Below are 27,195 nucleotides of genomic sequence, written 5' to 3'. Positions count from 1 at the left end.
ACCCCCCGGCGGCGGCGCCTCAGGAAGCGGGACGCGGCGCAGGGCTTCGGGCGCGAGGTAGGGGTGACCATGGCAACCTCCCCCCTCCCGTCCCCACGAGTTCCACCCCAAGTCCCCACCCTGGGCGCGAAAAGGCTAGTCGCCGAGATGGCCCGCCTGAGCCTGACCGCGGAGAACGCGTTACCTCCATCGTCCCGCAGTCCCGCGGTCCGGCCGGAGCTGCCACCGCAGGTCTTCCGTCAGCGGCGGTCTCTGACGTAGCCTCAAGCACGGGTCAAAGGTCACGTTCTCCGGGGCGGCACCAGCTCCCGCGTCTCCATGGCTACGAGCCGGCAGCGCGCTTCCGCTTCCGTCTCTGCGGTCCGAGTGGAGCGGTACACCGTGCGTGACTGGCCAGGCTCACTGCTAGTTCCGCCCACTAGCAGACGTGCGATGGGGTGGGGGGCAGAGGAGGCGGGACCAGGGGCGTGACGCGGCGTGGCAGGGGCAGTGCCGGCTGTGCTCGTCCCAGACGCGGAAGCAGACACGGAGGGTCTGCCTCGGGGCGAATGTCTCCGAGTACCTAGCCGAGGTACCGCTGCTTCCGCGGGCCTCTTCCTAGGCAGATGCTGTGGCCAGATGCTGCGCCCCGTTTGTGAATGGACTGATTGATTTGTCGTGGGATTGGACTCAGGGCCCGGGCGCTGTCGTTTAGCTTCTTCCGTTTAGGGCTGGCGTTTTGCCATCGGAGCCACACCTCCACTTCCAGGTCTTTTATAGTTAAGTTGGAGATAGGAGCCTCACGGACTTGACCGCCTGGGCTGGCTTCGAACCGCAACCTGTAGATCGCAGCTTCCTGAGTGGCTGGGATTCCAGGCTTGAAGGCCCTACCTCCGAACCCGCGCCCAGAACCCGAGGCCAGGACCTTCCCTGAAGCAGGCACTCCCTCGATGGAGAACTTGCTCGTAGGGGCCTCAGGGAAGAGAGGCAAGGACCCCGCTCATTTTTGAGGCACATCATTGGGAGCTGTTGCTGTGCTCCAGGGGGCCATATCATTCCTGTGTAACTGCTTTACCTCTCCACCCCCATTTTCCACGCACTTATATGAACTAAGGTAACCTGAATATACCACTCACTTCCTTGTAGTTTGGAGTCACACAAGGATGTGGACAGAATATAGTTTGTATCAAGTATATGGAGTTACTTATTGCTAGGGTAAGGAAGTGTCCTGTAAGAAAGAACTGCTAACGAACATCTGCTCTTTTCTTCCTTGTGTGGAACTCTCTTAGAACTGTGTTCTGGGGGCTGGGAAGGTGGCTCAGTGGTAAGAATGCATGAGGCCCTGGGTTCGATTCCTCAGCACCACATAAGCAAAAAGAAAAAAGCTGGAAGTGGTGCTGTGGCTCAAGTGGTAGAGTGCTAGCCTTGAGCTGAAGAGATGAGGAACAAAACCCAGGCCCAGAGTTCAGGCCCCACGACTGGACCCCTCCCCCCCCCCCCCAAAAAAAAAAGAGAACTGTGTTTTGCTGATTGTATCTCCATAATCTCATCATTCTTTTCCTACTGTGTTTCCTGTATCTTGCCAGTTAAATTTAAAGACTTGATCAGACTCTGGTTTGTGCTTGTATGCATATGTGTATGCACTCGTATGACGAATAGTTTGTAAGTAGTCTGATTCTGTCAGGAGAGGTGCAAAGTCTGTTGTGACAGTAATTGGGGCTCTAACAGTAAATGCTTAGATACATTAATTCATTAGGAGTTGCAAAATCCAACATTCTGATTCTGTATATGTATTTTTAATTTTGAGAGAGCTACTACTTCATGAACAATTTTGCTATTTTATGATCAATGTTTAACTCACACTATAGTAAATAGTTTTCAAAGCAATCCTCTAAAAATGACTAGTTTTTTTGTTGTTGTTCCATAAATATTCAGCATTCATGAGTTTAAAAATATATAATGAAGCTGGGCACCGGTGGCTCATGCCTGTAATCCTAGCTAATTAGGAGGCTGAGATCTGAGGATCATGGTTTGAAGCCAGCCCAGGCAGAAAAGTCCATGAAACTCTTATCTCCAATAAACTACTCGGAAAAAAACAGAAATGGCACTGTGGCTCAAGTGGTAGAGCACTAGCCTTGAGTACAAAGAGGCTCAGGAGCAGTGCCGGGGTCCTGAGTTTCAATCTACTTTGGCTCTTATGTTTCCCACTAAATAACAACTTGTTCCATTCTTGGCTTTTGGAAAGGAGCTTAAGTTGGTTCTGGAGTTGACCATGTCCTTTTACAAACGCGTTTAACTCTCTGTGTTGGATTAAACATTCCAGATTGGATGCTTTAATCTTCTTTATCACTGAAACTTATATTTGTATATGTATGTAGACCTATGTATGTGAGCACATATCTGTGAATATGTATTTTTAGGTCTAACTTCTACAATATGAGCAAAAACATATAATATTTAGCTTTTGGAACTTAGTTTATCCCATGCGACACAGTGTTCTTCAGTTCTGTCTACTTTTTTTGCCAAGGACATGATTTCATTTATTTTTTGTCAGTTGTATGGCTTCAACTCAGTGCCTAAGCACTGTCCTTGAGCTCTTTTGCTCAAGGCTAGCGCTGTACCACTTTAAGCCACAATGCCACTTCCAGTTTTTGAGTGGTTAATTGGAGATGAATCTCATGGAGACTTTTCTGGCTGGGCTGGCTGCAGTGATCCTCAGATCTCAGCCTCCTGAGTAGCTAGGATTACAGGCTTCAGCTTCATTTTCTTTATAGCTATAGTTTATCATGTATATATGTGTATATATAATATATGTGTATAATTATAAATACATACTCCTTTGGATATATGCCTACTAGTGGTATGGTGGGGTCATAAGGTCTATAGGTCATAAGGTCATAAGGTCATGGGTCTATTTTTAACTTTTTTGAGGAAACTGCATACTAATTTCCATAGTAATTTCACTAGTTTACATTCCCACCAGCAGTGTATGAGGGTTCCTCTTTCTCCACATTCTTGCCAGCATTTGTTGTTTGTTTTCTTGCTAATTGCCATTATTACTGAGGTATTGAGGTGAGATTAATTTTTTTTTTTTTGTCAGTGCTGAGGCTTGAACTCAGGGTCTGGGTGCTGTCCCTGAGCTCTTTGTACTCAAGCCTAGCACTCTATTATTTCCATTTTTTGAGTGATTAATTGGAAATAAGAGCCTCATGGGGACTTTCTGCCTGGGGCTAGCTTCAAATTGCTATCCTCAGATCTCAGCCTCCTGAGCAGTTAGGATTATAGGCATGAGCCACTGGCAAAAGTTTAACTTGCATTTCTTTATGGCTAAGGATGTTGAACATCTATTAGCCACTTGTTATTTCTTCTTCTAAGAACTGTTTAATTTACTTTCCTATTTATTAATTGTATTATTTTCTCTTTTACTGTTCATTTTTTAGCTGTGTATTAATTCTTTAGCTGTTGAATAGTTGCTGAAGATTTTCTGCACTTCCCTAGGTTATTATTTAATTCTGGTGATGGTTACTGCAGAAGTTCTTTAATTTGAAGTAGTCCTATTTGTCCATTCTCGTTCTTATTTTCTGGGCAATTAGAATCTTATTTAGACAATAATTAGCTATGCCTATAACTTTGGGTATTTACCCTATGTTTTCCAATAGTAGATTTAAAGTTTTAGGTTTTGGCTGGCTGTTGGTAGCTCATGCCTCAGATCCTAGCTACTCAGGAAGCTGAGATCTGAGGATCATGATTCAAAGTCAGCCTGGACAGAAAAATTCTTAACATTCTTTTATCCAACTAAACAGCAAAAAGCTGAAGTAGAATATGGCTCAAGTGGTAGAAAAATAGCCTGGAGTAAGAAACAAACAAACAAAAAGCAAGTGAGAGTTTGAAGCCCAGAGTTCAATCCCCAGTACTGGCCTACACACAAAAACAGTGTCTTATTTTGAATGTTTTGATGCATTTGAGGTTTATTTTTTGTGCAAGATGAAATATAGGTGTAGAGCTTGCTTTGGCAGCACATATACTAAAATTGGAACGATACGGAGAAGATTAGCATGGCCCCTGACAAAGGATGACACACAAATTCGTGAAGCGTTCCATATTTTTTTTGATGCCAGTGTTCTGCACCTTGTATATACATTTTGGTAATTTGGGGAGGGGAAGGGATATTGCAGACACTTAAATGAGGATGCAGGCTGACCCATTTTGATGACGAGATGTACAGGACACTATATTGAAAAGGAATTTTACAATGTTACAATGGTTACTGCAGAAGTTCTTTAATTTGAAGTAGTCCTATTTGTCAATTCTCGTTCTTATTTTCTGGGCAATTATAATCTTATTTAGACAATAATTAGCTATGCCTAATTAGCTATGCCTATGGAGGAGGCGGGACGAGTTGGGGAGGTGGGGAGGGAAGTGATGGTTGGGGGAAAATAAAGGAGGAGGTAACAATGCTTGCTATGAAATGTACTCATTATCCTACTCATGTAACTGTAACCTCTTTGTACAACATTTTTACAATAAAAAAAACAAACAAAAAGAAATATAGGTGTAAAGTTTCAGACTCCTGCAAGTGGATACCCAGTTTTCCCAGAACCATTTGTTGAGGACTCTTGTCTTTTTTCCAGTATATACTTTTGGTTTCTTTGTCAAAAATTAGATGGCTGTAGTATTGGTTTTATTCCTGAATCTTTTATTCTGTTCCATGGGTCTTCTGTTCCTTTTAATGACAAAAAGTCTTGTACTTCCTACCTTGGTGGTTATAATGAGCACTAAAATCTAAATATGGTAATCACCTGCCATAGTTTTGAAATGATTTGTAAACATTGTTTGGTCTTCTAATGTTCTTAAATTCTATGCAAAAAACTATTTAGAAATGCTTTAGCTGGCACTGGTGGCTCACACCTGTAATCCTAGCTACCCCATATGACTCTTATTCCATATGACTTGGAAGTAGAGATGTGGCTCAAGTAGAGGTATGACTCAAGAGTTCCAACTTCAAGTGAAAAAGTGGTGCTCAGGTCCTGAGTTCAAAACCCCAGGACTAGTATGCGCGCGCGCGCGCGCGCAAACACACACACACACACACACACACACACACACACACACACACACACACACACACACACACACACACACACACACACACACACAATTCAATTCAGAATGCTGAAGTTTGTATTTAATTTTTGGGTACTACCCCTCACATTTGGCTCACATTAGGTATGTAACAAGTCAAAGGTTAAAGCAAAATTGTTTTCAGCAGCACATGTAGCTAGTGCAATAAAATTTAGATACGAGTTTTTGAAGCTCTGATGTTAGTTTTTTAAATTACATAATATTCATGCTTATAGGCAAGGGTAAATAAAAGTTTTGTACACAGGAGTTGTTTTTGAGATTCTTTTGCATAATCTGTAATCATTAAGCACTTTCAGTATACATTATATATCACAAATTATTTGGAATTCACTAGTATTTGTTTCCTTTATAGTATTGTACAAAACAAATAATTCAAGCATAGTAGAGTGTTGGTACTAGTTGCATATAAACTAAGCTCTATATTTAAAAATAAAATGTAGTTGGGCACCCGTGGCTAATTCCTGTAAGCCTAGTTACTCAGGAGCTGAAATGTGATGATCACGATTTGAAGCCAGCCTAAAGATAGTCCACAACATTCTCACCTTCAATTAACCACCAAAAAGTTGAAAGAGGAGCCTTGGCTCAAGTGGTAGAATGATAGCTGAGGGACAGTGTCTAGGCCCTTGGTTCAATCCACAGTACTCGCACACATAGAAAAAAGGTTCTTTTTGAAAAAAGGAAATTAGAATATTTTGTATTTATTTTTAACACCATTGTCTGTTATATATCTGCAAACTTCTGTGATATCAAACATCAGACTACTTGTCAGATTGTAGGTTGCAGCAGACATTAGGGAAGCTATTATAATCAATTGGGGGATCATTGGCTGTGTTGGTATGACTTCTGACAAACTATTGGCCAAATTTACTTTCTGGTGTCTTTAAACCAGGTCAACAAGCAGTCTTATTACCCAAGAGTTGTCAAGATCTCATTTACAGTTTGAACTTCATAAAAGAAATGCCTGATAATACAAATATATTTGAAGAGGATATACTGGCTTTATGTCTTTAACCCTAAAAATTATTCATACAATGTTAACTATAACCTGTTTAAAGAATGTGTTTCTTTTTTCCCTGTCCCCTCCTCAAATTATATCAACAGACGTTATGTCGAAAAATGAAAACGAACTTTACAACTTTGACTGGGGGGAGGGGGATGGGAGAGCAGGGATGGTAAGGGGAAACAAAGGAGGAGGCAATAATGCTTGATAAGAAATGTACTCATTACCTTGCTCAGGTAATTGTAACCCTTCTGTACAGTATTTTCACAATAAAAAAACTTATTAATAAAGAATATGTTTCTTTCCAATTGTAAAAGTAATACATATTCATTGAAGAATATTTTAAAAACAAGAAAATAAAAATAATTTTTAAAAAAGAATATGAAAATCACCTGAGCCTCACAGAAGCAGAGAATAGAGACAATGACTATGTCAATGACAGGTGCTATGCTACTGGTCCCTTGGAACAGCAGATGGTGACTGCTTTCCCTAGGCTTGAGGATGTTGTAAGACCCCTGCATAAGTAAATTATCTACTAGCTTGGCATGGTGCCCCCATTGTATCATTGTCCAAAAGCCTATGCACCTGTTACCTAGGAAGAGCTAGAGAGGTCTGATCTTTTCTTATTGTACTAACAGTAAGTTTTATACAGCAAACTCATTCTTTGGCTCCTTAAAACTTTAGTTGTAACTTTTAATATGTGCACAGGAAAAGTGAATTATGCATATGAAGCCAGTCTTGGAAAGAAGGGCTATGAAATTATTTCCCATTAACCAGCAAAAAGCTGGAAGTTGCACTGTGGCTCAAGTGGTAGAGTGTCAGCCTTGAGTGAAAAAGGATAAAGAACAACACTCAGGCCCAGAGTTCAAGCCCCCCTTTGCTAGCACAAAAGCAGAAACAACCAAACAAAAATAAAAAACAAAAACCTAAGGCTAGAGTTTAAGGTACTTGCTAAACTAAAGGTCATTAAAAAGTTAGAGCAGAAAGCCAGGCACCGGTGTCCCATGCCTATAACCCTAGCTACTCAGGAGGCTGATATCTGAGGATCAGGGTTCAAAGCCAGCCCAGGCAAAAAAGTCCTTGAGACTGCTATCTCTAATAAACCAGCAGTAAACCAGAAGTGGTGCTGTGGCTCAAATGGTAGAGCACTCGCCTTCAGCTGAAGAGCACAGGGACAGTGCCCAAGCCCAGAGGTCAAGCCCCACAACCAACAACAACAACAACAACAAAAGAGCAACGCTTGGAATGTGGCTTTGTAGTATTTGTAGTAGAGTGCTTGCCTAGCATGCATGGAGCCCTGGGATAGATTCCTCAGTACTACATAAACAGAAAAGGGCAGAAATGGTGCTGTGGCCCAAGTGGTAGAGTGCTAGCCTTGAGCAAAAGCCCAGGGACAGTGCTCAGGCCCTGAGTTCAAGCTTCAGGACTGGAGAGAGAGAGAGAGAGAGAGAGAGAGAGAGAGAGAGAGAGAGAGAGAGAGAGAGAGAGAGAGAGAGAGAGAGAGAGAGCAGAAACAGTATCAGAATTAAGAGTTTTGGACTCTTGGTATACAATGCTTGCTTTCTCCTCAATGATAAAAATGTTAAACACATGAACATGCTCTAGACAGCTAACATGATATATTAATTTGGCAAGTAATGCTTATAATAATTTTGAACACAAAACATCAATGATTCATAGGTCTTCATACAGGTGAATTGTTTTCTATCTTAAGAAACAATAGCTACTATGTATTTATCAGATTACAGAATGATATGAGTTTTCTAGGACTTCGGTTACAAGTACCACACAGAAATGGGTGGTCTCTTAGTTCTGGAGGCTGGAAGGTCAAAGATATTACAAGCTTGCTTGCTTCAGAGGCTGAGGGAAGGATCTACTCTTGGCTTCTTCCTTGGCGTAGCAAATGGATATCTTCCCCTGTGTGTGGTTCTGTGGCAAGCTTTCCTTTTATAAAGGTTTCAATTATATTGAAGAGTCTCCCCTACTAACCTCCAATGAGCTTGATTGCCCCTGAAAAGATTATCTTCAGATAAAGACACATTCTGAGGTACTGTGAGTAAAGACTTTGACATGAGTTTGGAGGGCAACAATTCAGCTCACTGATGTCATCTTAAAAGGGCACATATGGGACTGGGAAGGTGACTTAGTAGTAGAGTGCTTACCTTGCATGCATGAGGCCCTGGGTTCAATTCCTCAGTACCACATAAGCAGAAAAAAAATGGTAATGGTGCTGTAGTTCAAGTGGTAGAGTGCTAGTCTTGAGCTGAAGAGCTGAGGGACAGTGCCCAGGCCCAGAGTTCAAGCCCCAGGACCGGCAAAAAATAAAGAGGCACATATAATCCTTGTGCCAGTGGCTTATACCTGTAATCCTTGCTACTTAGAAAGCTGAGATCTGAGGATCACAGTTCAAAGCCAGCCTGGGCAGAAAAGTTCGTGAGACTCTTATCTCCAATAAACTACTCAGAAAATTCAGAAAAAAGCTGGAAGTGGCACCATGATTCAACTCAGGGCTTGAACTCAGGGCCTTGGCACTATCTCTGAGCTTCTTTTGCTCAAGGTGAGCACTCTACCACTTGAGCCATAGCACAACTTCTGGCTTTTTTCTGAGTAGTTTATTGGAGATAAGATTTGCAAGGACTTTTCTGCCTGGGCTGGCTTTGAACTGTGATTCTCAGATCTCAGCCTGAGTAGCTAGGATTACAAGTGTGAGCCACCGGCGCCCAGCTTAGCTTCAAGTCATCATCATCATCATTATTATTATTATTATTTTCTTTGGAAAAACTAAATTATTTTATTTTTTAATTAGCGTACATTTGTAATATATATTGCATCATGAAATTTCTACACATGCACATAGTGCACACTGAACAAGTTTATCCTTTTTATCATATTCCAATTTGTTCCCTTCCTCCTTCCTTAATTTTCAAACAGCATTTGGTGGTTTCCATTGTTATCTTCATGTACACATAACATCTTTTGATCCTTTTCACTGTTCAGTATCCTCTTATTTCTCTCCCCCCTCCGTTCCTTCAACCCCTCCTAGGTAGTTCCCCTTTTATACTTACATCCCATGCACATTGCTGTTATCATCACCACCACCATCACCATCATCATTATCACTATCGTCATCATTGTCACTATCATCATCATTGTCATCATCATCAACAACACTATCATCATTATTTTAGATCTATACAAATGCATGAGAACATTTGATTTTTTTTTGAGCTCCACCAGTAACTTTTATTACAATCTCAAGTCCTGGCTACATGATTTTTGCTGGCTAACTGGAGATAAGCCTAGGGTGGCTTTGAACTTTGATCCTCTGGTTTCAGTCTCCTGATTAGCTATGGTTAAGGTGTGAATCACTAGCATCTGCCTCATTAATTTCTTCTTGATTTTTGTAGATCATTATTGTAGGACTAAAACCTGTGAAGTCACGTTCACTTATACCTGAACTATTTCTTATCTGACATATTTTCCTGGGGTTTCACCTGGGGTTCATTGTATTTTGAGCCAGGTACTGTCAAATATGATGAGATACAGAGTTTATCCTCTAGCTTGTTTGTTTTTAGTATTTTGACATTAAATAAGTTATTTTTTTGTGATAGATGTGTGACTGAGAATTGCATGGGTATATGTCTGGGTGTAGTGTCACAAGTTACAATTTATTAATTCAATTTATATTTAGCTAATTAGTGTTGAGAGGTTAGAGATGAATAAAACACAATCTCTGCCCCGGGAAACAAGAAGTACTAAAAAGTTATCAGTTTTAATGGTTACATCCTTTGCGCCTTTAGGACACAGTGCTCTGTGGCCTATCATGGTTCACTTGTCTTGAAAGAAGTCTGCCTTGTTCTGGACTATTTTAAAAGGAATAATAATGAACAGTTACCTAAGAAACATAATGTCTCTTTTTGAGTAAAATGGCAGCCATATTTAAAATGACAGGCACTAGCTGGGTACTGATGACTCAAGTCTAATTCTATTCCTACTCAGGAGGCTGACATCTGAAGATTTCAGTTCAGAGCTAGCTAAGTCAGGAAAGTCTATGAGACTCTTATCTCCAATTACCCAGCAAAAAGCCAGAAGTGGAGCTGTGACTCAAGTGGTAGAGCACTCACCTCAAGTGAAAAAGCAAAGGGACAGTGCCCAACTCAGTGCTCTGAGTTCAAGAAATAGTTGGAGAGGGGGGGAAGGGAGGGAGGGAAGGAAGGAGGGAAGGGGGGAGAGAGAAGGAGAGGAAGAGAGAGAGGGAGAGGGAGAGGGAGAAAGAAAGAAAGAAAGAGGGAGGGGCTGGGAAGGTGGCTCAGTGGTAGAGCGCTTGCCTTGCATGTATGAGGTGGTGGGTTTAATTCCTCAGCACCACATACGCAAAAAGAAAAAAGCCGGAAGTGGCGCTGTGGCTCAAGTGGTAGAGTGCTAGCCTTGAGCTGAAGAGCTGAGAGACAGTGCCCAGGCCCAGAGTTCAGGCCCTATGACTGGAACCCCCCCCCCCAAAAAAAAAGAGAAGGAAAGAGATAGAGAGAAAAGAAAAAGTAAAAGGACAGGTATATTTTAAGAAAAAGGGCTCCATTAAATTTAGACTCTTCTCATATGTGTGTATGTATATGTATACACACACGTATGTTTGATTTATTCTCAGGTCTTATGCTTATCAGGCAGACACTTGACTGTTAAGTGGCATTTCCAGTCCTCCTCCCCCCCCCCCCCCCCCAGTGGTTATGTTTGAGATAAAGTCATATCCTGTTCCAGCACTAGACTGGTTTTAATCCACCTATTTTATGCTTTTTATCCTAGCTAGAATGATACACATATACAGTTAAGCCAGATATATTTCCATTAAGATGAAAGGTCTCATGGACTTTTCTGCCTGGGTTGGCTTGAAAAGTGAAAGGAAAGCCATGAAACAAAGTAGCAAGCGCCTCCATCTGGAAGGGGTACAAAGAGGAGTCCAATGGAGTCCTCCTGAAGGGCATCTTTTATATAGTACAGGGCTGCTTCCTTGGACTTTGGATTGATTGATAGCTTGTGCATATGCTGCCCAGCTCTTTTTACTGTTTGAGCAAGCATGCAAGGTATTATGGGAGAAAGAAGCAATTGAGCAGGAGCTTGAGGATCCTATAGCTACTCAGGAGGCTGAAATCTGAAGATTGCATTTCAAAGATCGCTAAGTCAGGAAAGTCCCAGTTCTGAAGGAAGGAGAGAGAGAGAGAGAGAGAGAGAGACAGATACAGAGAGAGAGAGAGACAAAGAGAGACAGAGAGACAGAGAGACAGAGACAGAGAGACAGAGAGAGACAGAGAGACAGAGACAGACAGAGAAACAGAGAGAGGAGAGAGAGAGAGGGAAAGGAAGGAAGGAATGAAGGAAGGAAGGAAGGAAAAAGAAGGAAGGAAAGGGAGAAAGAAAGAGATGGACAGAGAGAAAAGAAAAAGAAAAAGTAAAAAGAGGTATATTTTAAGAAAAACGGCTCAATTAAATTTAGACTCAATTCTCATATGTGTGTATATGTATATGTATAAATATATTGTATATATATGTTTGATTTATCTTCAGGGTCTTATGCTTATCAGGCAGTCCTCCAATTTCAGCTTCTCATATAGTTTAGGATGACAGTCATGGGCTATTATACCTAACTATTGGTTGAGAGGGTCTCACTAACTTTTCTGCCTGGGCTGGCCTTGAATAACAATCTTCCCATTCTCAGCCTTCCAAGTAGCTAGAATTACAGGTATGAGCCTTTGGCAGCAGGCTACTTCTGTTTTAGTTGTTTTTTGAGATTAGGACTTCCTTGCTCAGGTCACAATCCCCCTGCCTCAGCCTTTGATCTGCTATGATTTCCATGCTCATCTCTCAGAGTCCTATCTTAAAATTCAGCCCTCTGCTATGAATTTATCTTCATATTTCCTGTGAGGACCAGGGAAATGCTGTTACTCAGACTTCTCTTATTATTTTGAGTGAAAAGATCCTTTGTTTCTGACCCCAAAGTCTATTGTCTTCTGTCAGCTCCTATGAAACTTTGGCAGGCATTTGAACTTAGAGGTAGGGTGAAAATTTAAACCATCAGTTTGTGACATATGCCATTCAAATCCTGTCTTCCTTACCCTTACCTGCCCCCTGATGGACCACCAGAGTCCGGAAGGCTTAACTCTGTATGCAGGACCAACCTGACAACATTTCAGCTCTGTGTTTCCATACTTTTCACTTCGTACCCTTGGACTTCTCCAAAGTCCACTTGCAGGCCTGCAGCCCCAGCTGGGAAGTGTTGGAAAGTTAACTTTCAATGTAGAGGCCATCACAGCACTTCTTGTTCCTGTAGTGCCTCCGGCTCCTGCTCAATTGCTTCTTTCTCCCATAATACCTTGCATGCCTGCTCAAACAATAAAAAGAGCTGGGCAGCACTTGCACAAGCTATCAATCAGTGCAAAGTCCAGTGCAAAGTCCTGTACTATGAAAGATGCCCTTCAGGAGGACTCCATTGGACTCCTCTTTGCACCCTCTCCAGATGGAGACTCTTGCTGGTTTGTTTCATGGCTCTCTCTTCACTTTCAAATAAAGTTACTCTGTTTAAGAGAGAGGGGGAGAAGAAAGAAAGAGAGGGGGGGGAGGGAGAGAAATAGGGAGAGGGAGAGTAAGAGGGAGAAGGAAAGGAAGAAGGAAAGGGAGGGGGAGAGGGAGAGACAGAGAGAAAGAGAGAAAGACAGGAGGAAGGAAGGAAGGAAAGAAAGAAATAAGATAACACCCAGTAAACACATGGTGTTTCCATGTACAGAACTAGCAAACTTGGGGAAGAATAGAAATTTTGTTGGATAGCTAAGTACTGTTAGGAGATACAAAGATAAAACAAAATACAAAAAAAAAAAAGGAATAGAAAGAGAAATAGGATCCATTCAAAAATATTAATTGAACGGGATATTTCATTTGTGCTATTTAAATTCAAATTCAAGTGGAGAGGCCAAGAAGTTAGTTATGTATATGCTTCAAGTTTTGGGAACATCTGAACCCCTCTTGGAAATAGGTTAGGTATTTGTAGTGCTTTAATTTCAATAGAGTGGGAACCAGTTCATCTGATTTGGGTGAATTTGAGGCTTGAAATGAGTGGAAGATGTTGGAAACATTTGTTTCAAAACATGTTGAAGAAACTCCTGGTTAAAAAGTCCAGTTGATAAGTGAGGAATGAAGGAGTTACAAAAAAGCAGCAAGTTTCTTTCTAGCTGAAGACAGAAAACAGTCATGGGATGGACAACATAATTTTTAACAAGTCTGAGTAGCTCCACTTTATCAAGGGACCCTAAAACAGTAAAGGAATGAGATTCTGGAATGGTGATTAAGGCACCTTTGAAGAACAGAGTATAGATACTAAATGGAGATTAGGGCAGAGAAAATGGACCCAAGGAAGGCAAAGAGAAGAAATATGAAAATGAGAACATTGTGATTCCAGAAGAGAAAGTTTAGAATTCAGGATCCTAGGGGTGGTGCTTCTCACTGATTAGGAGCTTAGGGATGCTGAATTTCAGGGCTGATGAAGATGACTGCAGGTAAGGAGATTGCAGATTCAAGAGGTCATCTGTCAGCTGGGCCTTTATGTACAGCATCCAGTAGTGTCCTCCCTTCCCTCCTTCCCTCCTTCCTCCCTCCCTCCCTCCCTCCCTTCCCTCCCTCCTTCCTTCATTCCTTTTCTCCCCTCCTTCAATCTCCTCCTTCCCCTTCCTTCCTTCTTTCTTGGAATAGAACCCAGAACTTTTTGCATGCCAAACAAACACTCTACCATTGAACTACTGCTCTCATCCTAGAACCTCTCTTCTCAGTCATCGTTCTTGTTCTTGTACAGATTAAAAAAAATACAACAGGTTCAGAGGTAAAGAAAGGTGTCCATGATCCAGAGCTCTAAAGTAGTTCAAGATAGTACTAGGTTACTCTCTATTGCTCCTTGATGTCCTTGAGCTCCTTGGTGTTTCTTCCCCTGGCTGAGGTGACCAAGGAGTATTTCAAGGATCTCACAGCTAAGGTGGGTCCCCTCCGTGTGTGCTGGTACACATTCGTAGAGGTGAAAACTTGAACTTTCAATAATTTTGGAACTTCTAATGTTAAGAGCATGGGATTTAAAATTTTGAAACACTATTAGCTTGGTTATCCCAGCTTGTCTTTATCAGGGTAGGAAGACTTGCTTTCTGATTCCAAACATACATTTTTAGTACAAAAATTACATCCAATATAAATATCCATATATGTATATATGTAATATTATACACAACATATATAGGATATATACATATATGTGTACATACACATATATCTCCTTGAGTCATACCCTTCATCCCTTTTTTGCTTTAGTTATTTGTTGTGTTTTTTTAACATGCTTAAGACTGTGATCTTCCTACACATGTGTGGCTGAGATTACAAATGTGACCTCCACGCCCAGTTTATTGATTGAGAAGGTGTGTTGCTATGTTTTGCTTGGGCTGGTATCAAACTGAAATTCTCCAGATCTTTGTCTCCTGAGTAGTTAGGTTTACAGGCATGAGTGAACCATCTAGTGTTTCTTACCTAGTTTCTAAATTTTGGTTTCATATCCCAATTGTAATGATTAATAGTAAGATCAAAAAGGTTCCTAAATAGATTATACGTGGGGCCAAGTAGTCACAGAGTGGGTTTGTTTCGCGTTTGTGTTTTGTATCTGTTTTTCTACACTCTGTGCTTTATGTGTAACAAATTCTCCATAAATATTTGTCCAGTAAAGGTGCTTCTTTGTTCCTAACAAGAAATTTTGGTACCTATTTTGATACCATTCTATTTTGAAATTGCACATGCTTTTCAAACATTATGTGAAAGGAACCTTCACATCCATCCCAGGGGACCACGAGGAGGCCCGCAGGCACAGGATTATTACAAGGTTTATTAGAGGAGCCATATTCCCCCTTTCCCCCCAGAAGAGAGAGTACAAGGCAGCCTCCACTAGGTAGCAGCAGGGTTTGGGGGCAGCAAGTGAGGTAAGTGGGAGCTGAGGAGGGTCTGGGTGGAGAGAGGGAGGGGCCGGCTGTATGGTGGGAACTCCAGGGCAGGGAGGAGCTCAGGTCTGGGTGGAGCTGAGGACCAAAGGTGAGCATAATGCTCACATTGTGCAGGATTTGAGAATTCAACAAGCTGAGCCTATCTTCAAGAGATTTTTATTTTTATTGCAAGTCCTGGGGCTTGAACTCAGGGGCCTGGACACTGTCCCTAAACTTCTTTTGCTCAAGGCTCGCACTTTACCACTTGAGCCACAACTCCACTTTGGGCTTTTTTTGTTTATGTGGTACTGAGGAATCGAACCCAGCACTTCATGTGTGGTAGGCAAGCACTCTACCACTAAGCGACATTCCCAGGCAAAGATATTTCTAAAGAAATTTATTAATAGTTAAAATGTGTGTGTGTTGGGGGTGGTGGTGGTGGTGGTGGTGGTGGTAGGAATTTAAAGAGAGCTGGTGTTTTTGAGCATGGACTATCCATAGTTGTCAGGGAGTTCATACTCTTCCTCCCCTCCAGATCCAGGGAGGATTTGGGGGTCTCTTGTTTGCATGTTTTTCTGTATATATTTAAACCCAGGTTATCACAAATGCAAACACTGTAGCATTGTTGTGGAAGTCAGTAGAGCCCAGCCTCACCCAGGTTCTGTAGGTCCCGTTCTGGTTTTAGGCATATCAACATAGGCTGAATTGTCTTCTAGAATTCAGAGTTGTAGAGGTAGTAATGATTCTCATCTACTGTGAATGTGCTGTACTAGTTAGGCAGACAGAGATGTTGAGAAATGACACGCAGACCAGCTTTAGAATCAGGGCTCCTGACTTGGTTTGAATTTTTTTTTTTCCTGCCAATACTGGGGCTTGAACTCAGGTCTTTGTGCTCTTGCTTGGCTATTTTGCTCCAGGCTAGCATTCTATCATTTGAGATATACTCCACTTCTCCCTTTTAGCTGTTTAATTGGTGATAAGAGTCATAGACTTTTCTGTCCGTGTTGGCTTTTAACCTTAATCCTCAGATCTTAACTTCCTGAGTATCTAGGATGGCAAGTGTGAACTACCAGTGAAAGGCTACTTTGGATTTTTAAATAACACTTTTCCTAATTTAAGATATTCTGGTTTTAGGAACTCAAACTTGTCCAAGAATCCAAACTGCCTTTGTAATTTTTGGTCTAGGATTTTGTACTAATCTCTACTCCATTTGATTGTAAGTGAGTCTGCTTTTTTCCACCTCTAAACACCTGGGTATCACAAGAACCTGTTATTCTGGTTTCTATACTCCTGCATAAGCCCCCACATTCTTGCGCAAAGATAAAGGTGAACTTTCTTTTTACTAGTATTACATAAGCCACAGCCAGGCTCATATTGTTGTCATTGACCCACTTAGACATGGAAAAGTTTTGTTTGACCACAAGACTAAAAATAGAGAGGGAGAGAGAAAGCCATTCTTGTTTTCTTTTGAAGATAAATCGTATCATGGAATGTTATTGTATATATTTTGATGAGATACATGTTGGAAGACGGTTTGATTATTCTAGCAAGCTCAGAGTAATTCAATTCAATTTTTCCCCTAAGTTTGAGTGCTAGCAGACTTTCTCTTGTTGCATGTTTTTTTTTAAATTTTTATTGGATTGTTTAGATTGGCATTGTACTTTAAATCTTGCTAATTGTATGCTCTTCTAGAGGAATATTTAGGTTGTTATTTAAGCTAGAGTTCTGTATGTCTATTGCATGGGTCTGGTCTTGGGGGTGACTTATGGTCATAAGAGGCAAGAACTGAATTTCTCTTGGCCTAGGTTTTGTAGATATTATCTTATTCTTAGAATTTGACAGTAAAATTACCGCACACATTCAAATCTCATACATTATACATGAAATGTTCAGAGGAAGTGAGGTCCACTCTTTTTTATTTTTTGTGCTGAGAGACCAGAAATAAGTTCAGCAGTAACGAAACTATAAGGAAAATGTCTGTCATCTGTTTACTGGAGATGTGTTAGCGCCTGCTCCAAGACAATGTAACAGTTATCAGCACAGTCCAAGAGGTCAGACTGCCCTGATTGGTCACCCCCAAACCTGTCGGGAAGTAATTTAGAACAGAGAAATGCATCAGCAGGTAAGCAGGTTATACCAATGACATGTTTGCTATATGTGATTTGCTACATGTGTAGCCGCTAAGTGGGAAAGCCCCTGTCCTTACTAGAAATGATCATGCCCCAACCAATGAGTTTAAGACAAGATTCACCCGAGAATTGCCAACCAATCACATAACCCCACACAACCAATGCTGTAATGGCCCCTCGCTCTGCTTCACACTTCACATTCCTATTAAAAACCCTGCTGGACAAGGGATCCGGGCTCACAATTTCCAACCTGCTGCGCCAGGAAGGGTTGTGAGTCCGGCTCGAGCTGTAATAAATGACTCTCGTGCGTTTACATCCCTGGTGGTCTTTGGGGGTGTCTACGGCCTGGTACTACAGCGGACTACAGTACTGGGGCTTGAACTCAGGGCTGGGCTTGGGTATTGACCTTAGTTTTTTCAATCCAGTTGAGCTACACCTCCCCTTCTAGCTTTTTGTTGGTTAATTGGAGGTTAAGAATCTCATGGACTTTTCCTGCCTTGTGCTGGTTTTGAATTTTCAGATCCCAGACTTCTGAGTAGCTAGGATTACAGGTATAAGCTACTAGCTCCTGCCTCAGAAGGTCAACTCTGGAAGCATCTCCAGGACAGTGAGAAAGTCCTGTATGTCAGAATTTTCTTCAAGCCTCTCTCTGGCTCCTGTTGGCCAAAGTACTTTCTGTAATGGTTCCCACATTGCCCACTGCCCAGGAAAATGGGTTTGTCACTAATCCTTAGCCAGTCCAGCTAAGGATTAGTCAAGCTAAATGGATGGGTGGGGCTGAGATTGATTGCTTCTGAAGTACTTGGCTGCAAAGGGAAAAGGTAAATACCAGCACTGGGCTCCATTTAGGGAGAACAAAGAGGAAACAGATGATGGGTATAGAATCAACAATGTTCCATTCAGCTGGAATAAAAAGAAGTGGAAGGCTTAAAAATATCAAGGAAGTTTGTAATCCTGTGATCGTAGGTATGAGATCCAGGAGGCTTTAATCTAAGAATCATGGTTCAAAGCCAGCTCAGGCAGGAAAGTCCATGAGACCATATTTCTAATTAACCAGCAGAAGCCAGAAATGGATCTATGGCTCAAGTGGTAGGCCACCGACCTAGAACAAAAAATCTAGGGCACAGTACCCATGTCCTTAGTTCAAGACCTAGTTCCAGCACATACATACAAAAAAAATATCAAGGAGGTATATGTATTATGGGATATAAGAGCAGATATCTGATTTTTACAACTGGTGGTCTATTTTATGAACTAAGACAATATAGATCTAATGGCGGAAGGTGATTTAGTTTTAGATGAGCTGAATGTGAGATAGTAATGGTATCCAGATGGGATAGGAGACACAAGCTTGGCATGCTTACAACTAAGATTTAGCTTGAAGATCCATAGCTGAATCATCAACATATAAAGTGAATTGAAGTCACTTAATCCAGAAGTTTAATCCAGAAGTGGACACAACAAAACTCAAAGGAAAAAGAGGAGAATTAAAAATGCCAGAGGTAATTGGTGCCAGTGGCTGTAATCTTAGCTACTCTGAAGGCTAAAATCGGAAGATCATGGTTTGAAGCCAGCCCTCGTGGAAAAGTCTGTGAGACTTTTTATTCTAATTAACCAGAAAAAAAGCTGGAAGTGGAGCTGTGGCACTAGTTTTGAGCAAAAATCTAGGGTGCACACACACACACACACACACACACACACACACACGAGAAAGATGGCAAAGCATTACTAGGGCAGATGGAGGAAAAACTGGAAATGCTTACTTGTCTTAGAGAAGCTGAGGCATGAGAGCATTTCAAGAAGCAATGATGTGAAAAGTGCCAAGGCTGCAAAGGAATGAAAAGGATATGGACTTTCAAGTGTCCGTGGCTTAAGTGGCAAGCACAGTGACCTTGGCAATCACACTTTTGATACACTTCTGTGGACAAAAGCCTCACTAAGGTGGGGTGAAATATGTGTAGAAAATGAGGTATTGGAGGAGTTGTGTGTAACCAGCTATGTGAAAGGGTAACAGCAAGTGTTCATGAAAGCCAGGAGAGACGTTGGAGTGTTTAAACACTAGACAGCATTCTGGTTCAAGAAGGCTGACTGCTCAGTACCAATTTCACCTCTGCTTCTTTCCAAATCCCATCCGTTTTCAAGGATGATCTGTGGCAGCAGGTTGACATTAATAGACACAAATGATGAGGGGTTTCTGGAAGATGTAAAGGATGGGATCGGATCTTTGCTAAAAGCGAAGATCTAAAACAACAGGGTAGAGAGAGAAACTATTGACAGGTCAAAAGAACCTTGGGAAAAGCCATCAAGATGGAGTTTTGTTTTTGTTTTAATTATACGGAGGAGAAAGAGGTGGGTAAGAGTGATCTCTGGATGAGATCCAGAGTTTGCCCAAATGGGACTCTCCCTATAAGCTATAGACAGAGACAGCTGGCTTCTCATCAACCAGGTGGAGATCCTTCTTTGAAGGGGGGTATCAGAATGAGCATGGGAGCATGCAAACACACTGGACTTGCAGTCTCACATTCCAAGGAAGCTCCTGGATTTACCTTTGTTCACTTACCATAGCCAGAGCCCTGTGCTCAACTAGGCATTTACTGTGAAGGGCAGAGTAACTTTGGTACACATTTACAAATTTGAATAGACAACTGAAAATCATCAGATGTCTATTAGTAGAAAGTTGAGCTAAGAATTTGAACAATAACTCAGGTTAACAAGTGATTTAGGAAACCAGAGAGTTTATGAAAATTCCCATAAATATTCCCAGTAATAACTGAGGTCATGTACCCACAAAATATTTAAGTTACTCTGGAAAAACCCACTTGAATAATAAGAAACAGTTCTCTGAAATTAAAACAGAATAGGGGGAAAAAACCCTTTCTTATATAAGTAGACTAAGCATGATTAAAATTTTGAAAATCTGTAATAGGTTGCAAATGAGTTTCCAAGAACTTAATCTAGAAAAACAAGTGGTTGAAAATTATGGAAGAAAAGTGAGACATTCACTGTTTTATTTGGTAGTCATTTTGAATCTTTACATACCCCCTGCTATCACAGTCTATAATTAGGTGAGTAGTAAGACAATGAACATATAGTCATTATAAATGATAGTATTGTTGATTTTGTGATAATTTTCTGTGAGTGGCAAGTTAAAAAAGTTATAAGATTAATAGTAGTTGGAATTATTTTTATTTATTATTATTATTATTATTATTATTTTTGGGTCTGGTTGTGGGGCCTGTACTCTGGGCCTGGGCGCTGTCCCTCAGCTCTTCAGCTCAAGGCTAGCACTCTACCACTTGAGCCACAGTGCCACTTCCGGCTTTTTTCTTTTTTCTTATGTGGTGCTGAGGATCGAACCCAGGGCCTCATGCATGCAAGGCAAGCGCTCTACCACTGAGCCACCTTCCCAGCCCTGGAATTATTTTTAAAAACAGTGTCTTGATGTATTTCTTAGGTGGATCCTCTACTTCTTTAGTCATGCCTCCAGCCTAATTTTTTTCTGGTAAATTAAAGATGGAGTCTCACAGACTTTTCTGTCTGGGCTGGTTTCAAACTGTGATCTTACAAATCTCCTCCTCCTGAGTAGCTAGGATTACAGATGTGAGCCTGTCCGAGTTATACTTTAAAAAGATCCTTCTGGCTCTAAGTCTATATATTAATTAAGAAATTGGCCAAAGACCACTTTTAAACTTTGTTGTCAATGATTGAAGTTAGAATCTAGCTGTGGTAATTTCTTCCCCATGGTCTCCACATTTGCCCTGGATGTTGACACACAGTCAGAAAATGTGGGAAGACAGAATGAAAGATTTTGTCAAGGGGTTTTATGGACCATGCCAGGGAGTGATTCATTCCCTTGAGTTGCAAAACCTAACTGTAACAGAGGCCTTTGATATGCTGTGTATTCAGGAGGAAGAAAAACAAATGCATAATTAACTGGATGTCTCAGTCCAGTCATTCTTCTGGATACCAAATGTTCATTTTACTTTTCTTTCCATTCATGTAATAAAAACATTCGCCTCTCCACTCCCACCCCCAAAGTCCAATGCAGCTACTATCTCCAGCTTCAGTAGCTCTAGAGGAAATGCCATCATCTCTAATAGGGCAGCATGTGGTACGAGTTCTGAACAAGAAGATCAGTTTTGGCATACTATCTACACATTATATAAAGATATAGCAGGCACAGGAGGCTCCAAGTTAGAAAATGAAACAACAGGCCTGGTACTGGTAGCTCATGCCTATTTTCTTGGCTACTGGGAAGGCTGAGATCTGAGAATTAAGCCAGACTAGACAGATAGATTAAGAGATTCTTAATTCCAGTTAACTAGGAGAGAGGGAAAGAGAGAGAGAGAGAGAGAGAGAGAGAGAGAGAGAGAGAGAGAGAGAGAGAGAGAGAGAGAGAGAGAGAGAGAGAGAGAGAGAGAGAGAGAGAGAGAGGAAAGAAAAGCCTGAAGTAGAGATGTGACATGTGACTCAAGTGGTATAGTCCAACCTTTAGAAGAAAAAGCTAAGCCAGAATACAAGGTCCTGAGTTCAAGCCCCAGTGCTAGCAGAAAAAAAAGAAGAGAAAAAAGGAAAAGGAAACAATAGGAAGTATAATAGTAGTGAAATTCTGTAGGATAGGCCTTAGGAAATCTCTCTTGCCTAATACTAGGTTGGGTATAGTTCCTGAGTTAGACCCAATTCTAGCCCCTGAGAAGAAACTACTTATCTATTATTTTCCATGCTTACTTATTTCACTTAGTATAATGACCCCATCATTAGGTAATATGGCCTTTTAATAATAATAATTCTTTCAGTCCATGAACAAAGACTATCTTTATAGTTATTTGTGTCTCATACACATCTTTCTCTAGTGTTTTTTGATTTTCAGCGTACAGGTTTTTTTTTTTTACTTCATTGGGTAAGTTTATTTGAAAGTGTTTTTTTTTTAATTTAAATGAGATTGTAGCCTTAATATATTTTTTTCTAAAAGTTTTTAGTGTATGGAAATGCTTTAGCTTAGAGAACTGAAAAGCTAACATATTCCCCCAAATGTACTTTGTTCCCACCTCCAGTCTGGGTTTTTACTGGTTAATTGGTGATACAGTCTCTTAGACTTTTCTACTCAGACTGGCTGTGAGCCATGATTCTCAGATCTCAGCCTCCTGAGAAGCTAGGACTACCGCTGTGAACCACTGTCTCCCAAGTTTTAACTGTTTCTTTTGATACTGGCTTTCAAGATCCTGCCACTGTAGTTACTCTCCTTTGTACACACTTTGTGAGGTCCAAATCTCTCCTTCTGAAGAAGTTCCATGTGAATCTTTACTTGCCAATTTCACAAGGAAAACACTATTTCTCCATCAGTTTTAGATTTTAGGAAATAAGTAATTTCTTAGTAGCAAGAACACCTATGAGGTGGTTTTTTTTTTGGGGGGGGGTCATGGGGCTTGAACTCTGGGCCTGGACACTGTCCCTCAGCTCTTTAGTTCAAGGTGAGCACTCTACCACTTGAGCCACAGTGCCACTTCCGGCTTTTTCTGCTTATGTGGTGCTGAGGAATTAAGTCCAGGGCCTCATGTATGCTAGGCAAGTACTCTACCACTGAGCCACCTTCCCAGCCCCTATGAGGTAGTTTTAAAACAAACTCTGTAATGATTGCAGCTCAGTTTTTAAGTCCAATTTATATAACTATGTGAGACTTATTTTAAATCTTATGCTTGTATTTTGCAGAATTTAGATGACAATGGAATGATTTTCTTCTGCATATCCCTAGAAGGATATCATCTATATACATGAACTAGAGGAATAATCTGGCATTCTAAGGTATGGCTGGTAATGAACTGAAAGCTACTTTAGCATCTTCATGTTTATTATATATATAATTATATATAATTAAATAGTGAGTTTCTTTTCACTGTTTTGCAAAGCAGATCAGCTTGGCATAGATCAAATTGTGCCTAATTAGGTACAATTAGATTTTTTTAATGTTATGTTTATTTTTATGATAGTTTAAATGTTTTCATATTCTCTTTTTCTTTGCAGTTTTGCTCCAAATGGTGGCAGTATTGGTTGGAATTAAAGATGTGTTTTAATGACTCAAGGAGATCATCATCTATAAAATGATTTCAGTATTGCTCAGCATTATTCAAGAAGTTCATTTGTAATGTCTCTGTATTAGTCAGGGTTCTCTAGAAAAAAATATAGCAAAAAAATTGCTATTGATTGGATTTCAAATGTTCCTTAAAAGACCATATGATAAAGGCTTGACTCCCAGCTAGTGGCACTGTGGTGATACAATGGAACCTATTAGAAGTGTGGCCTAATAGAAGGTGTTTAGATGACTGGCTGTCATGTCCTTGAAGGAGATATTTAGACCTTGCTCCTTCCTTGTCTCTGTTGTTGCTTCCTGGCTACCATGAAGTGAGAAGCTTTGCTCCCCATATGCTCCCTATCATGATGCTCTGACTTACCAGAGGCCCAAACTTTAAGAGAACCAAGTATCCATGGATCGAAGCAAACCATGAGCCAAAGTGAACATCTCTCCATTTAAGTTGATATATTCAGGTATTTTTTCATGAATGTAAAAGTGGTCTCCTTTCCTCCCTCCTTTCCACCTTCCCTCTCTCTCTCTCTTTCTCTGTATCTTCTTTTTATTATAAGGCATTTGCTCATGCCATAGATAGATAGATAGATAGATATCTAGAAGTCCAGAAAAACCAGTGGTATAGTTCTATACCATGAAACCTGGAGTGTATTGGTATAGATTTTAGGCAAGGTCTGAGAATGATGAGTGCTGTGGGAAGGATAAGTTTGATGGAGCATTCTGAGAAGCTGGATAGAGGGAGGGCAAATCCAGGCTTCCTCCACCTTTATGTTATTTTTCATCCTCAGGTACCCAACCACCCTGGGGATGACGATCATCTTTCCTGAGAATACAAATTCAAATGCTTATCTTCCAAAACACTTTCAGAGATATACCTAGAAGGAATGTTTATTAAAATGTTTGAACATTCAATGTCCTTTTCTTCAGTGTTAGTTAAGAATAAATTGGTAGCTGTGAAAGCTCTTATAGGAGCTAACTTAGTCCAGGACTAGACCCAGACCATCTCCATCCGGATTTAATGCCAGAGACTCATAAAGTAGTGTTTATTGGATTTTAGCTGAGCTTGGCAATGGTACATGCTTGTCATCTTAGTACTTGGGAGGTGCAGGTAAGAGGATTTTAGTTCAAGGTCATACTGTACTACATTGAAAGTTGAAGCCCAGCCTGAACTATGTAATGAGACCCTTTCTCATATCAAACACTCTAGGCACTGGTGGCTCATGCCTGTAATACTTGCTATTTAGGAGGCTGAGATATAAGGATTGTGTTTGAAGTATGTATGGGCAGAAAAATTCTGTGAGACTCTTATATTAACTACCCAAAAAAATTAGAAATGGAGCTATGATTCAAATAGTAGAGTGCCAGCCTTGAATGAAAAAGTAAGGGATAATGCTCAGGTGCTGAGTTCAAGGCCTTGTACGGGAATATTAAATAAACAAAAGAAAACACTAGATTTTATATTATCTGCAAACAAACCAATTGTAAACATCCAACACACATTATTTTCTTGCATTATTTTCTTTTACATTCTTCCTTTCCAAATCTAAAGCCTATGTACTACTATTATTATTATTATTAATTTTTGCCAGTACTGGGACTTGAATTCAGGGTCTGGGTGCTGTCCCTGAGCCTCTTTGTGCTCAAGGCTAGTGCTCTACCACTTGAGCCACAATGCCACTTCTAGCTTTTTCTTAGTAGTTTATTGGAGATGAGAGTTTCATGGACTTTTCTGTCTGGGTTGGCTTGGAACCTTGATCCTTAGATCTCAGCCTCCTGAGTAGCTAGGATTACAGGTGTGAGCCATATGTGCCCAGTAGATCTTCACTAGCCATACAACGGATAAAGGTCTCATATCTAAAATATACTTGGAACTCAAAAAATTAAATCTCCCAACAACAAATCTTCAAAGAAACAACTGCCCAACAAATAAGTGGGCTAAAGACTTAAAGAGAAACTTCTCTGAAGAGGAAATAAGAATGTCCAATAGACATATGAAGAAATGCTCAACTTCTCTAGCCATAAAAGAAATGCAAATCAAAACAACATTGAGATTCCACCTCATCCCAGTTAGAATGGCTATAATCAAGAAATCTAATAACAACAGATGCTGGAGGGGATGTGGAGTGAAGGGAACCTTACTGCATTGTTGGTGGGAGTGTAAACTTGTTCAACCACTTTGGAAAGTAGTATGGAGGTTCCTCAAAAGACTCCACATAGAGCTCCCCTATGATCCAGCAATCCCACTTTTGGGCATTTACCCAAATGATCACAAACAAGACCACACTAAAGCTACCAGCATGACTATGTTTATTGCAGCATTATTTACCCCTCAGTAGATGAATGGATCAAGAAAATGTGCTATATATATGTATGTATATATATATATATACATATATATATACATACATATATATATATAATGGAATTCTATTCCTCCATCAGAAAGAATGACATCACTCCATTTGTTAAGAAATGGAAAGACTTGGAAAAAATTAAATTAAGTCAAGTAAGCCAGGCCCAAAGAAACATAGGTCCCATGGTTTCCCTTATTTGCAACAACTAGGCTATGTCTGGGACAAGCAGAAGAGGTCAAAAGCTATATTCATATGACCAGATAAGATGATGTTAAGGGAAATGAACCCCAAGATAGGGACACAAGTGGTTATTTTCTTTCTTGCTATTGTTTCTAACATATTTATAAGGTACCATGTGATTATTTTGCTTTTTGTATCTTCTTCTCCCACGGTATAATGTATTCCTCTTCTCCCACTGTATTTGATGTTGGTGCCCTGCGTCTTGTATATACACTTCTCCAGCTCAGGGAGGGGAAGAGAAAAAACAAAATGCTATTATTTTAAAATGGGACAAGTAACTTCCCAAATGCAAAATAGGCTTTATAAGAGCTAGTTTCAAACTGAGGTCTGTCAGCTCTTAATCGAAATTATTTCCAGCACATTTGATTTTCTTTGATGGTCAAAACACTTACGACAATACCACCAACTTAGGCAAAGCCCATAATATTGGCCAGGAGCTTTATATGCAATGCCTTACTAATGCCTACAGTAACTCAATGAGAAGGCAAAACACCAAACTGCTTCTCTGGGATGTAATGGAAGGCCTGAGGGGAAGATAATCTAGTCAAAGATGCCCCCTAGTGGTAAAGAGCAATATACTCATCTAAACCCCTGCCTTTTCAGTTCCATACCCAGATGCTTCTCTGAGCCTCAGGCCCAGCCATAGACCCCCATACCTCCCTTCTGTCTTCTCATTCTTTATTGCTAGCTGCTGAACCTACTACAGAGACTGTCTAGAAGACAGTGTAGTTGTCTGTTCTTGGTTATGCATTTTTTTCTTCCCAATGAGACAGCTTCTCAGGTTCTTTATTTAGTTTACAATGGATGGAAAGTGAGTGCTCTAATTTCTTACATATCTTGCCTCTAGCAAATGCCCTAAAATATACCACTAAGATTTCTCCTGATAACCATGATATTTCTTTCTACTTCTCATATTTTCTTTTTCCTTTTACTTGTATTTTCACCTGAACCAAAATACCACTAACTTCAAAGTGTACTAGACTAAATTATGATAAATCTTACTTGTTTGTAAACTTTAATGGGATTATTTGAATGGCTAAAGTTTTTCTGGTTTTATCCATAACCTGCCTTGAGATTATAGCATGTCAAGCTGTTCAATATTCCCAGGTGTGGGCTTTCTGGGCTATCCTTCTGAGTGAAGACATCACATGATCTGCAGAATAACTCCATTGCTTTTATGGCAAAGGAACAGTGACCAGATTATGCTTGTCCATTAGATGTCTCAATTTCTCATGTATATACACTTTTTTTTCCTGTACTACCAATCTACCTTACT

At 40.6% G+C, this 27,195-nt stretch overlaps 1 protein-coding gene, 1 long non-coding RNA gene and 1 other non-coding gene across 3 annotated transcripts in view; 2 read left to right on the top strand and 1 right to left on the bottom strand.

Annotated features, from left to right (window-relative positions):
- Gcc2 (GRIP and coiled-coil domain containing 2) overlaps positions 1–257 on the bottom strand; it is a 44,858-nt gene extending 44,601 nt beyond the window's left edge. Inside the window, exon 1 of the mRNA XM_069988640.1 lies at positions 185–257. Coding sequence (XP_069844741.1) covers positions 185–190 — 6 coding nt within the window. The 5' untranslated portion in view covers positions 191–257. The remainder of the gene's footprint in view (positions 1–184) is intronic.
- Positions 258–518: 261 nt separating this feature from the next.
- Positions 519–23,385, top strand: LOC138804343 (uncharacterized). Its single transcript, XR_011365224.1, has 3 exons — positions 519–1,093; positions 22,953–23,045; positions 23,265–23,385. It is a non-coding gene; the product is annotated as an uncharacterized lncRNA (long non-coding RNA).
- Positions 3,984–4,086, top strand: LOC138804401 (U6 spliceosomal RNA). Its single transcript, XR_011365235.1, has one exon. It is a non-coding gene; the product is annotated as a U6 spliceosomal RNA (small nuclear RNA).
- Positions 23,386–27,195: the final 3,810 nt, after the last annotated feature.

Source organism: Dipodomys merriami, unplaced genomic scaffold (genome assembly GCF_024711535.1).
Source record: "Dipodomys merriami isolate MVZ:Mamm:240054 unplaced genomic scaffold, mDipMer1.0.p SCAF_36, whole genome shotgun sequence".
NCBI lineage: Eukaryota > Metazoa > Chordata > Mammalia > Rodentia > Heteromyidae > Dipodomys > Dipodomys merriami.
The sequence above is the reverse complement of the archived record's forward strand: the minus strand, read 5'-3'. Positions and strand labels throughout refer to the sequence as shown.